Source organism: Lacerta agilis, chromosome 10, assembly GCF_009819535.1.
Source record: "Lacerta agilis isolate rLacAgi1 chromosome 10, rLacAgi1.pri, whole genome shotgun sequence".
Classification (NCBI taxonomy): Eukaryota; Metazoa; Chordata; class Lepidosauria; order Squamata; family Lacertidae; genus Lacerta; species Lacerta agilis.
In genome coordinates, this window is record NC_046321.1 from 186,119 (window position 1) to 198,662 (window position 12,544).

Consider the following 12,544-nt stretch of genomic DNA (forward strand, 5'->3'; position numbering starts at 1 on the left):
ACAATTGCCCCTCCCCTGAAAAGACGCGGTTTGGGGGCCCATGTACAATACCTCTTCCTCAATCCTTTTTGAGAGGGGGAGACCAGGACACCTCCCAGGATTTCCATGTAGCCACAGCCTGGTTTTTACAGAAAGGGAATCCAACCGCATTTGATTGACCCCTGACCCCCAGGTGGAAAGTCTGAGCTACATTTGGGGGGGGGGGTTGCCAAAGCAGCACAGTGATGTGCCCCCCCCCACAACTCTTTTGCCCAGGAGATTATGCCATAGGTGCCCTGACGTCACAGAAGCCAAAATTAGAGCAGCTGAAGAAGCAGGAGGAAGCCGCCCTTGGCCTCAATATAAATATTTAACAATGTGCAGAATAAGGGATCATCACAGTCCAACATTTTAAGGAGAGTATTTCAAAAAGCAAATTGGTGGTGGTTTCTTGTTTTTTTGAGGGGAGAGACCCACCAGAACGACGGCAGAGCCAGACCTTTAAATCAGCCTAGAAGCTGCTTTCGCCAGTCCCAGGGACTCCCCAGTGCCTGATTTTCCAGCTCAGCTGTTGCTGGCCACCAGCAAGCAGCCAGTGAAGATATACGGAGAGTGGCTGCCCCTCCCCCGGCTGCAGGCAGTTCCTAAGTCCCCTCCCAGGGCACAGCCAGGCACAGGGCAGGCACCGGCTTCTGCCATGGCTAGGAGGAGGAGGAAGGTTCCCCCCCCCCAGGCAAGAGCAGCCATTGGGCCAAGCCTCTCCCTCCCCTCCTGCCAACTTGCCCAGCAGTAACAACAGGAGCCCAGCCTGAGGGGAGCTGCCGCCGCTGCCACCTCCAACCTCCAAGGCTGGCAAGAGATTCAAAGTGCAAAGTGTTGCAATTCCTGCATCCATTAACAACATTACAAAACCAAACCAACTCAGAGCGGAGCCCATCCCATCTGGGGAAACCAACCCACTTCCAGGAGCCTGTCTGACCCTCTGGAGATGCCCAGCCAGTGCCCCAGTTCCTTCTATGGGGAGGCTGCTTCCTCCCCCAGAGCCCAGTGCCAGCAGCCCCAATCCCAGGGGCTGGCGTGGTACCTTCAGAAGGAGAGCGGGCAAGGCCGAGCAGAGGTTCCCAGGGCCTCCGTCCCTGAAACAGTAAGAAAAACAGTGTGGCAAGAAGACCCCGCCTTCCGGCCGCTGCCTCCAGGAACCTCCTGCCTCCTCTCGCCAGCCAACGTTTCCGGTAAGGCATTATTGCTATACAAAAGGCTGTCCCAGGCTGTCCAGCGCCAGCCCTGCGAGGCCCAGGGCAGAGTCCGCGGAGCAGCTCCTGCCCTCCAGAAGAGAAGCTGGATCCTGGAAGCAAGAAGACAAGGGAGGACAGGACGTCCTCCCCAGAGAGTGTGCCAGGGATGCTGCTGTGCAGGAGGCGGCATCCATTGGGGGGCGGAGGCAGGACACCTGGGCGGCCACTGGCCAATGCTACATGTCAACCGCACAGGGAGGGCCTCCTCTCGGAACAGGGTGGCCACCCCAACGCGGCACCTCAGCTCTCGAGCGCCAGTCCTCTCGACAATGCAGCATTTGTGATTCAAAATTAAATTAGGTTGTCCGAAGGAGGGCCAGCTGCATCCCCCACCGTCTGGGCCCAGGCAGTCTGTCAGGCCGGACCGTTCAAGGTGGGCTCTCCTCCTGGCAGCGGCTCCTCTTTCCTGCAGAGAGGGGGAGAGGAGGGGTGAGGGGTGAGGGGCTGGCCGGCAGGCGCTCAGAGAAGCCGCCTGGGCAGCACTGCCCTTTCAGCCAAGCCAGAGGGCCAGGAGAAGCTTCGCCAAAGGGTGCCCACGGCACTCACTCTGCCACGGAGGGCCTGGCTGCATTTGGCACCTGCTAGGGAGGTGGGGGGCCACCTGCCTCAGCAGGGACCCGAACCAGGCCCACTTCATCTGCCCGAGCAGAGCACCTTGTGGGGGAGCCTTAAGCGGGGAGGAAGCAGCTTCTCCCCACAGAATGGTAAGATTGTAGAGTTGGAAGGGACCCCTGAGGGTCATCCATTCCACCCCCCTGCAATGCCTGGCAGGCAGCCTCACCACCTCTGCTGAGAAAGTTCCCATGATGTTGGAATGTCTGAATGGTTGATTAGAGTATGTAGAATTGGCAGATCTCACGTGGAAAATGAAAGATAATTCTAAACAGACGTTTATTTCTAATTGGGAAGTTCTAAAAGAATATCTCAAAAGTAATTGTTGGAATCTAAATTCTGTCGTAGCCCTTGAATAATTTCTGTAAAAGATTGATGAAAGGAAAAAAGAAAATCCATTATAAAAATAACTTAACATTGATTAACAGAAAAACTGATGCATCAAGTTTTGTTAATTTTGAAGAAATATGGAATGAATGGGAAGTCAACTGTATGTAAGGAAAAATCTTTTTTGCTTATGTTTGTAATTTATTTTATTTTATTTCTTTTCTTTTTCTTTATGAGGTGTATGAATAATTGTTTTTGTCTTTATGAGAATACTGAATTTATATTGTTATCTTTTGTTGGTTTATGAATAATAATAATAATAATAATAATAATAATAAACTTCCAATGAAGGAGTCCACCCCATCCAAGTCTCCCAGCACTAGCTTCTCCTCCCAGTCCAAAGGTGGGCCAGGGAGGGAAGGGACCAGCAGAGCCAGCCCACTGGCTGCCTCAAGCGGTGACCCCCCCCCCCGGCCTCTAGGGGCAGATCTTTCCTGAAGGGAGAAGCTGGTGCAAAGTCCTGCCACCAGGTGGGGGATCCGGAAAGGAGGAACTCTTGCGGAGTTTGGCCCCCCATTGCGGGGGCAGCAGCAGTGGGGCATTTCGCCTCTGGTGCTGAAAGGCCTTAGGCTGCCCCTGGACGCAAGGGAGCCCTGCCTGCCCTGGTGAAAGGAAGCTGGCAGAGGCCACCAGGCAGCCACCCGGCAGATGGGCGCAGGGCAGGGGCTCCAAAGGGGGCACCTTCTGCTGCTGCCCCATCCTGTGAGGCGCCCTCCTTCCTTCTGCCCTACATGAAGCAGCAGCCCTCAGTGGCTTCTGCCCAGGCTTCCAGTGAACCATCAGACTAAAGCCTGCCTGGATCCTCTGATTTTCTCTTACTTGTTTTTATATACCTTAAGGGTGTTTTTTATATATTGCTGCTTTACTGCTTTTAGGGTTTCTTGGTTTTGTTTTAATGATTGTTTTGGTTCCTTAAGAGATTTTTGAAATACCAAGTAGTTTATAAATGTTTCTCCAGCATTGCAAGGGGTTACACTGCATGGCCTCTTGGGCCCCTTCCAACGCTGCAATGCTCTGACCCTACGGCATAAAGGACAGTAAGCAGTAAGAGCAGGCTCCCTCCTTTCCCCTCTTTGCCAGGCAAGACGCTCTCATGGCACCCGTGACGGTGGGACCTGATCCCCACAGACACAACACCCCAGACAGGCAGGCTCTCAGCAGCACACCCCCACCCCTGGCCAGGGAAGACCCAGAGATGGCACAGCGGCCAGCACCCCTCCTCACCTGTCTCTCTTGGCCTCTGGGGTTGTACCAGCAGGGGCAGGAGAACCCGGCAGGAGACCCTCAGGCGGCAGACTGGCGGTGGAAGTGCTGCTGCTCAAGGGCTTGGGGGGTCCACTCTCCACGGCGCTGGGTGGCTTGTCCGCGACCTGGGAGCCCCCCATGCTGTAGGGAGAGAACGGAAGCTCACATTAAACAGCCCCCAGGGGGTCCCTCCTGGGAGGAAGCAGACCCTGACACTGCTCTTCCAAGGCAGGTGGGACACCAGCAACACCACTCCCCAAAGGGGGAACCCAGAACAGAGGAGGAGGAGGCCCTGGAAGGGGACCCCCAAATCCCGGTCCCAGGGTTGGCGTTCCAAACTCATCAGGGCTCCATCAGGTAGAATTGCACACACACACACACACCCTACTCCCCACAGAAGGAATGTCCAGACCCCACACACAAGCCTGCCTTGGGTTGAAAGGGGTCTCCACGCAGGAGGGGGGCCGGTGCCTGCCCTCCCACAGAAGCCAGAGATGCTCAACACCAGCTGAGACTCCTCCTGAGGCAGAAGCAACATGGGGATTGGAAGGAGCGCACTAAGGCAGGATCCCACCCTCTCCTCTGCTCTGGCCCATCCTGATCCCTCTGCCCCCCTTCCTAGCATTTGAACCCCCCCCAAAAAAACCCAATCCTCTGACTCTGGGTGGCTCTTCCCACTTTCTGAGCCCCTGGTCAAAACCTCGATGCAAAGCAGCATTTGGGGCAGCTGCTGCCGCCACCTCAGGGCCGCCCTTTACTGCGCTCATGAGGAGCTCTGCCCCACCAGCCCCCTCCTGCCCCCCAACATGCTCAGCAGCTCTGCCCCCCACGTGCAGACCCCGAAGCCAGACACAATAGGGCAGGACTCCGGGCCGCCAGCACAGCAACCCAGCAGCACCATTCTGAGAGGATTACCATATCCTCTGGCGGAAACAGGCTTCAACCTGCCCTAGTTTAAGGCTATCATATCACCCCTTCACCTTCTCTTCTCCAGGCTAAACATACCCAGCTCCCTAAGCCGTTCCTCATAAGGCATCGTTTCCAGGCCTTGGACCATTTTGGTTGCCCTCCTCTGGACACGTTCCAGCTTGTCAGTATCCTTCTTGAACTGCGGTGCCCAGAACTGGACACAGTATTCCAGGTGAGGTCTGACCAGACCAGAATACAGTGGTACTATTACTTCCCTTGATCTAGATGCTATACTCCTATTGATGCAGCCCAGAATTGCATTGGCTTTTTTAGCTGCTGCATCACACTGTTGACTCATGTCAAGTTGATGGTCTACCAAGACTCCTAGATCCTTTTCACATGTACTGCTCTCAAGCCAGGTGTCACCCATCCTGTATTTGTGCCTTTCATTTTTTATGCCCAAGTGTAGTACTTTACATTTATCCCTGTTAAAATTCATCTTGTGTGCTTTGGCCCAGTTCTCTAATCTGTTAAGGTCATTTTGAAGTGTGATCCTGTCCTCTGGGGTATTAGCCAGCCCTCCCAATTTGGTGTCATCTGCAAACTTGATCAGGATGCCCTCAAGCCCATCATCCAAGTCATTGATAAAGATGTTGAATAAGACTGGGCCCAAGACAGAACCCTGTGGCACCCCACTAGTCACTTCTCTCCAGGATGAAGAGGAGCCATTGATGAGCACACTTTGGGTTCGGTCAGTCAGCCAGTTACAAATCTACCGTATTTTTGCCGCTCCATAGGGCGCACCGGACCATAGGGCGCACCACGTTTTTAGAGGAGGAAACAAGAAAAAAAAAATTCCCCCGGTTTTCCTCCTCTAAAAGCCCTGGTTTTTTTGAGGATCAGCTCAAAGTTTTGCAGCTTTTTTTGCAAAGGGAAAAGCCCTGTTTTTTTGAGGATCAGCTCAGATTTGTGCAGCTTTTTTGCAAAGGGGGGAAAGCAAAGAGGAAAAGCCCCATTTTAATGGGGTTCAACTCAGATTTCTACAGCTTCTTAAGGAAAGGGAGCCGTTTCTACAGTTTCCAGACAGATAATCTAATCAGCCAGTCACACGTTGCTGAGGAAACAAACAACCTCCCTCTGCAGCACATTCAACAATGGAGGCCTGGGCAAGGGGGCGGGGCTGAAAGGGAGCCGGGGACTCTTATCTCTCTCCCGATCTCTTGCTGACCAGGACAACAGGAGCAGCTGCTTCATCTGATGCCCCTCCTTCCTCTGGGAAGATGGAACAAAGTGGCCTTCCTGCTATTGCTATTGCTATTGCTGCTGTGGGGAGGCCACAGCTCACCAGAGAGCGGCCAACAGGCCATTCCCTTGGCAGGTGCCCCAGCAGCTCTCAGGGCTGAGGTAGGGCAGGAGGAGGTGAGAAAAGCCTGGCAGGGTGGTGGTGGTTGCTGAGCCACCCAGGTTTGCTCCCATCCTGGCCTGAGGGGTCTTCCTGATGCTGCTTGCTAAATTAATAGGGAAAGGATCTCTCTTCCGCAAGGGAAGAGGTGGAGAGTAGCTGCCTCCGCAACACCACAGCGATGCCAAACACACAAGGCTTCAGGCTCCAGCAGAGACGGGGGGCAGTCCCTGGGCATACGCCACCCAGGAATCCATCAGTTGAAAGCCACACAGAGAACACAGCCTGGATGCAAACAGCAGCCATGCCAAGCCACACAGGTTCCTAAGCAGCAACCAGGCCAGCAGCCCCCCTCCCAGTGAGAGCTGCTTTTCCAAACCCCAGTGGAGAAGCTTCTGCACCCCTGAGAGGGGCTGAGCCCAGGACCCCCACGCTGTCCACTTTCACGTCTGGCTCTGGGATGACGGGAGAAACTGAGTCCAGCCGCTCAAGCAGACTGCAGTGGGGCTGGGAGTGCCAGATCTTGCAGCGTGAGGCCTCCCAGCTGGGTTAGTGGACAAAGGATCTTCTGAAGGTGCTCTGGCAAGCAGGCTCAGTTAGTGGCAGGGCTGGGGCAGGCAGACAGGCAGGTGGGGCACCTGGTATCATGCTGGGCGCAGGGGGCATGCTTGGGTGTGGGGAAAAGGAGGAAGCCCCAAGCCATGCAGGGTCCATGAGGAGCAGCCATGGAAAGCAGCGCCCCCACTAGGAGAGCCCTAAACATCCACAGGGACAGTGCAGTGCCACTGCTCTCAGGCCAATGCGAAGCTGGGGCCAAATGCTTCCTGCAGCATTCAAGGGGAGGCTGGGAGGGGCCAGCGGCCAGGCCCCCTCCTGCACTCCTCCCTGGCGTCCCTGCCTCCCAGCCAAGGGCCTTGACAAACTTCTGCTCAAAAAGGGGTGCAGTGCAGTGCAGCTGATCAGAGGCCTCAAGGGGTGCAAGGGACCCCCCCACCTTTCTTCCGGAGGGAGAGGGAGGCTCAGAGCAGCCCCTTGGCCAGGGATGGAGCTGCTTACCCTGTTACTGGAGCAATGCTGTGGCCATCTAGACAGAGCAGAGCAGGGCAGCCCCCTTCCTGCCTCCCGATTCAGTTGCTGAGTCTGACAGCAAAGGAAAGCAGCAGCAGCAGCAGCAGCTATGGGGGTTCAGGCAGAGATGTATAAAGTGGGGAGGGGGCAGGGGCTGCTCTGAACACGCAGGAAACAGCTGAGCCTCCAAGCCAGAAACACAGCCAGGAGTCCAGCAGCCAAGAAACATCAGTCTCCTTCAGGGTCCCCATTCTGCAGGGCGATTCCTCCAAGGTGGAGGGGGGTGGGTCACGTGCGACAGCCACAGGAGAGCCGCAAGCACCTCTCATGCTGAGCCGCTGCCTGCTCCAGGCAGACCAAGAGGTCTGAAGGCTCCTGGGAGAAGCCTTGCTGTGGGGCTTACAGGATCCTGCCCATCTCACACGCTCCCTGCATCCACTAAGGGAGAAGCTGGCTGAGCCTGAGGCCTGGTCCCCTTCCACTCCAACCTCAGTTACAAAAAGGCTGCTCTTTGGATTTTTGAAAAGTTGGGGTTTTAACTTTAGAAGATATCTGCCTTGTTCTCTAGGGTGATGTGTTCCCTATGCAAAGAGCTCCCCCAACAGGGCAGCTTCCAGCCAGCATTAAAGCGGAGGGGGGACAGGTCCTGCTTGGGGGAACTGCAAGGTGGGGATCCCTGGGGCGGCTAGGCAGAGGCCCTCCTCTCCCTCTTTGAGGGGCAATTCCTCCTTGCAGAACGAGCTCCTGAAGAGGAGAAAGAGGCTGCTAACTCAGGGAGGGGGGCACCTCTGCCCTGGTTGCCCCTGCTCTGTAAGGAGAGCCTTCTGCAGGGAAAAGCCCCCTTGGCTAGCTGGGTGCCGCTTTGCACCTCCTTTGCACAGAAATGCTTTGTCCGGTGGATGTTTGGAACCCTGCAGTGGGGGCCAGGATACATACCCTCCAGCGCCAGGCCTTATTATTCTGAGCAAGACCCACAAAGAGAGAAAGACACACAGAGAGAAAGAGAAATGGAGAGAAAGATAAAAATGGCTGCAAAACCAGCACACCCTCCTCGCTTACTCACTGTTGGCCCCACCCATCACCCCTCCCTCTCCACTAGGGCACCCAGCCAGTCCCAGACCTCAAAAGCACCCCCTGAAGCAGAAGCTGAGGGGCTGACACAGCCCCCAACCACAAAAGCCACCGGCAGGAGTCCACTAGGCTGCTGGCAAGGGAATGGGATCCACTCCAGCAACCGGACTTCCGACCTCATCCTCTGCCAAGGCTGGAAGGTCAGAGCGAGCCCCAGAACAGGTGCAGGGAGTCCAGAGGGGGAGGTCCTACTGCATGAGTGGACCCCCCCAACCCCACCTGGCACTCTGCTGACTTCTGCTTGCTGGGAGGGATCAGGGAAGCAACTGGTAGAATCTCCTGCAGACACAGAAGGGGGGAGGGAGGGGCTGCCACAGAAATTTGCTCACTGGCTGCAGGACCCTTCCCCCTCCAACTCCACAGCAGAAGTCTCGCTCCCAGACCCGCTTCAGGGTCCCCATAACAGCAGGGCCCACCTGAAATGAATCAAGCACAACACACACACCGGCATTTCACATGCCATCTCAACACGACAAGGAGCTCTTGTGAAGGAGGGGCTGGTTCCACCTTCGGCCTGGCAGCACATGGCGAGACCTCTTCCCCATCCCCACTGAGAGGGCACTCTCTGAGCCCGCATCCCCACTCGCCAGGGGCCCCTTTGTGGGTCAGCTGAGGGGGCAAGGCTGGCACATGGGTCAGGACTGGGGGGCGGGGCAATCTCACCCATTGGCGAGACACTCTTCATGCGCTGGTGCCAACCCCCTGGAAAAGGGCTCAGGCAACACCTAGCACACCGTGCCAAGCCCCCTGCTGGCCTTGTGGCCCCCTGCGGAGGATCCTGTGCCCCGACCCCAGCCCCACTGCTCACGGCCTGAGTCCCCTGCCCCAGTTCCTGGCCAGGCGCAGCAAAGCCGGACCTCAAGTGTTAGGCATTACTCCTCTGCTCATCTAAAGCCCTCCTTTGCAGAAACATCAGAATTAATGGAAACGTTGACAGCAAATTTAGCAGGTAAGAAGCAGGTGTCGTGCCCCCTCACAAGCCTCCCTCCACCTGCCCTCTTGCTCCTCGCAGGCCACAAGGGAGGCCCTGAATGAGGCTGCCCACGGTTTCAGCGACCACTGCGGCAGTTCTGCTGTGGGAAATGCTCAAGAGGACTGCAAGCTCTTTGCATTTGCAAGAGGAAAACTATGAACGGGCCACGGGCCACTTGGCTGCTCTTTCGGCAAACGACAGCGCCGGCAAAGTCCACATTCATTTGAAGACCCCCTTCCTCCCCCCTGCAACCGGCTGCAACAGGGAAGAAATAAGGAACCGCAAGAGGGGGGATTTCCAAAGCAAGGCTGCTGCTCTTCCCTCTGCCCACTGCCAGCCAGGCCTGTCCAGGCCGCGGGACTGATTCCAGGCAACAAGCCGGCCCTGGCGCAAGCGGAGGTGGCATTGGCAACGCCTGTGGCCACCAGAGGGACATGGCTGCCACCTGACAGTGGGACCCCACTAGACACTTCCAGCTTCAGCACCACGAAGGCCACTTTCCAGAGCCACCCGTTTGTCCTTCCAGCTTGCTGGGCTGCACATTGTACCTGAAGATAGAAATTTATACCTAACATCCCTTGAACTACAAAAACACAGCGCAAAGGAATGACAACAAAGGAGACTCAATGAAGCTCACTGGCACCCAGGAAGACACCCAGAGAAGCTGAGCAAATGCCACTTTTTCACGCCTACAGCAAAAACCAGTGTGTCAACAACGACCTCAAGCCTTTCCCAGGCATTTGCACCCCAAACCTCGGGCCATGGAGCTGACCTTGCTTGCAGACAACCTCCCCCCCCCCCCCGACACGTTCTCACCAGCAACAGCCAAGCCACAACTGCAGGGGCCAGATCCAGCAACAAACCAAGATGCCAACTCTGTCCCTCGTCCACCCAGGGTTGGGCTAGGCAACACTACCACACAAGAGCTGACAACGTTGGCCTCTGGCTCATTTGCCCACGGGGCATATTCTGTCCCCCAACAACAGCACCTTTCCTTCCACGCAGAAGCAGCAGGTGGAGGCTGCCAGTTTAGCTTTCAGCACCTAGCGGCCCTGGGATGATCCTGTTTCCATAATTCTTGAAAAGAATCATTTTTCTGATCTTAAGCTTTAAGCAGCCTCTACTTCGTCCTTTTTGCTGCCATGTGTTCCCATTTTCTCTTTTTGTATAAATAGTGTTGAAGGCAGCACTGACAAACTGCACTTTTCTCCACAAAATCTCAGGCCACGAGAACTCGGCGTTATTATCAGAGGGACGCAAAGGGAAGGGAAACAGCTCAGGTGGTGCCTGACAAGCCTCCGTTGGTGGTTTCTCTCCCCTTACGGCAGGAACGACTCACCTGGGACGCGCCTCCGAGGAGCTTCTGGGCAACTGCGCACGAGTCAGAGGAAGCCCAAGAAGCCTTTCGTCAGGGGAAGGGGAGCTATGGGGGGGGGGAGGTATTGCAGGGGAGGCTACTCTATGCCTCTTCTCTGGACCAGTACAGCATCAACTGCTCTGAGGTTCCTGCAGCCCAGAGAGCCTTTGGGGAGAAAGGGCGGAAGCAACACACCACGGCCTCTCCAGGCCCTCCTGCACCACAAGCCTTTTGCAGCCCCTGCTGGGTCTCGCATCCCCTCCAGAAAGAGGCTGCCCACCTGGGGGTCTCTGCACAGCAGCACCAGCATAGCCCACCCCAGCTACCGGAGGTGGGCGCTCCCTGGCGGCCCACCGCCTGCCCGAGACCTGCGGCCACAGAGCAGGCAGGCCTTCATCCCCCTCCCCCCGCTGGCCTTTGCTCCCCCTCCCCCTGCTGCCACCCCCCCCACCTGGTAAAGAGCGCCTTCTCATTCTTGGCATCCATGGTAAGCTTGATGGTCTCCTGGCCTGAGCCCGTGCTGATGGTTTCCGTGACAACACCAGCCTTCTCCTCCTCCTCTTCCTCGCTGTCTGAGGCCACCAGAGGTGCTTTCCGTGCCACGCAGACGTTCCACACGCAAGGAGAGGCAGCACTCACTGGATGGGGAGAGAGTGTGTGAGGGAGGCCCACCCTGTAGGGCTCTCCTGGGATGCCAGAGCAGCAACCACGCGGCCCCACCCCGCTCCCCACCATGGGCAGCAGGACCTCCGAGGCACAGACTCTGCCGGAAGGGGAATGCCTGGACTCTGAGTGGCGGAAGCCCAGGCTCTGCCAGAATGAGGCCCACCCTCGGACTTGCTGGGAATCCTTAAAATTTCTGCAGATGACTGAAGGACCAGCAGCACTGCAGCAATGCCACCTCCATGGAGAGCCCTCTGGCCCCTGCTCTGTGGAGGAAGCTGCATCTCACAGGGGCAGGGCTGGGGCTGGCTATCTGCCCCCCAAAGCAAGCCAAGGAACTGCTGGCTTGTGCTTGAGTCTGATCTCTCCTTCCTTCGTTATTCTTTCAACCCTGTGAAAAACCTCTGCTACCAAAGCCCCTCTAAGCGTTCTGCCTTCGGGCCTGGGAGCTGCTGCTTTCTGCAGCCTCCCAAGACACCCCAATCTTAAAAACGGGGGTGATGTCCTGAGTGGCCAGCTGGCTGGACCGGGTGAAGTGTCCCTCTTGATATGGGGAGGAAGGAGAGAGGCAGGCCGGAGAAATGGCCAGTCCCCCTCCCCTGGTCACTCACCCACAGGGAAAAGGGCCTGGGAGCTGCCCTCACAGCCTGAAATGCCCCCAGGAGGGGAGCCCCAACGGTTGCCTCCCCTGACACTGCCGCCTCCACCTCCCCCAAGAAAGGGGGAGCGAGCGCAAGGCTTCCAGGAGTGTGGGTGAGTGTGAGGTGGGAGAAAAGGGGCTAACTGCCCACCGTTGGCCCCCATCCATGTGGCGGGGGCAAGGAGGAAGCACTCACAGTTCTTGTCCTGGCTTTGCTTGGCCTTCCCTTCTGAATCACTGCTCTCGGTATCCACAGGGGAACTGCACCTGGGGCCGACCTCCGAGCTGGAAGGGAAAAGGCGCTGAAAGGGGGTGTTTCTCGTGCTGGTTTAGGGCCAGGAACTGGGGCTGCAGTGGGAGAGGATCTTGCCAAGGCGTCAGCAATCTAAGGCCCACCTGGGTCCTAAATCCGGTCCACGCCGCAAAGCCGGAGCCTGCCATGAAGCTGAGACTCCTGGCGATGGCGATGGCTCTGCCGCTCAAACACTGCACCTGGTTTACCTCAGTGGCATTTGATTGGCAGAGACATCCCCACACCTCGCTGAGGTAAACTAGGCGCAGCATTTGATTGGCAGAACCGCCGGCAAACAGCCTCTTCCTCCCGTCACAGCCCTAGTGCTCCTGTGGGACAGAGAGCAGAGCGGATGAGCTCGCTCTGCCTACACAAAGGAAGCAGAAGCAGTGGCGGTGGTGGCCGTAGCCCATGGGAAGGTAAGCACAGCGGCTGGGGCTGGGGCAGAGGACTACTTGCTCCCCTCACCTCCTCTTCCAGCTCCACTCCCCCCCCCCCGGTGCCACTTCTCCGTCCTGCCACAAGGTCTGAGAGACAGTGGACCAGCCCACTGCTGAAAATTTTTGCCCAACACCTGATCTTGCCTAAAGC

General features: G+C 56.8%; 1 protein-coding gene across 2 annotated transcripts in view; it reads right to left on the minus strand.

Annotated features, from left to right (window-relative positions):
- Positions 1 to 715: 715 nt before the first annotated feature.
- PPP6R2 (protein phosphatase 6 regulatory subunit 2) overlaps positions 716 to 12,544 on the minus strand; it is a 37,101-nt gene continuing 25,272 nt past the window's right edge. Inside the window, exons 20-24 of one of the 2 annotated variants that reach the window (XM_033161461.1) lie at positions 11,858 to 11,946; positions 10,810 to 10,996; positions 7,834 to 7,857; positions 3,498 to 3,659; positions 716 to 1,680 (exon numbers count right to left, since the gene is read on the minus strand). In XM_033161461.1, the coding sequence (XP_033017352.1) occupies positions 1,629 to 1,680; positions 3,498 to 3,659; positions 7,834 to 7,857; positions 10,810 to 10,996; positions 11,858 to 11,946 (514 nt within the window). In that variant the 3' untranslated portion in view covers positions 716 to 1,628. The remainder of the gene's footprint in view (positions 1,681 to 3,497; positions 3,660 to 7,833; positions 7,858 to 10,809; positions 10,997 to 11,857; positions 11,947 to 12,544) is intronic. The other variant, XM_033161463.1, reaches the window with a different exon arrangement.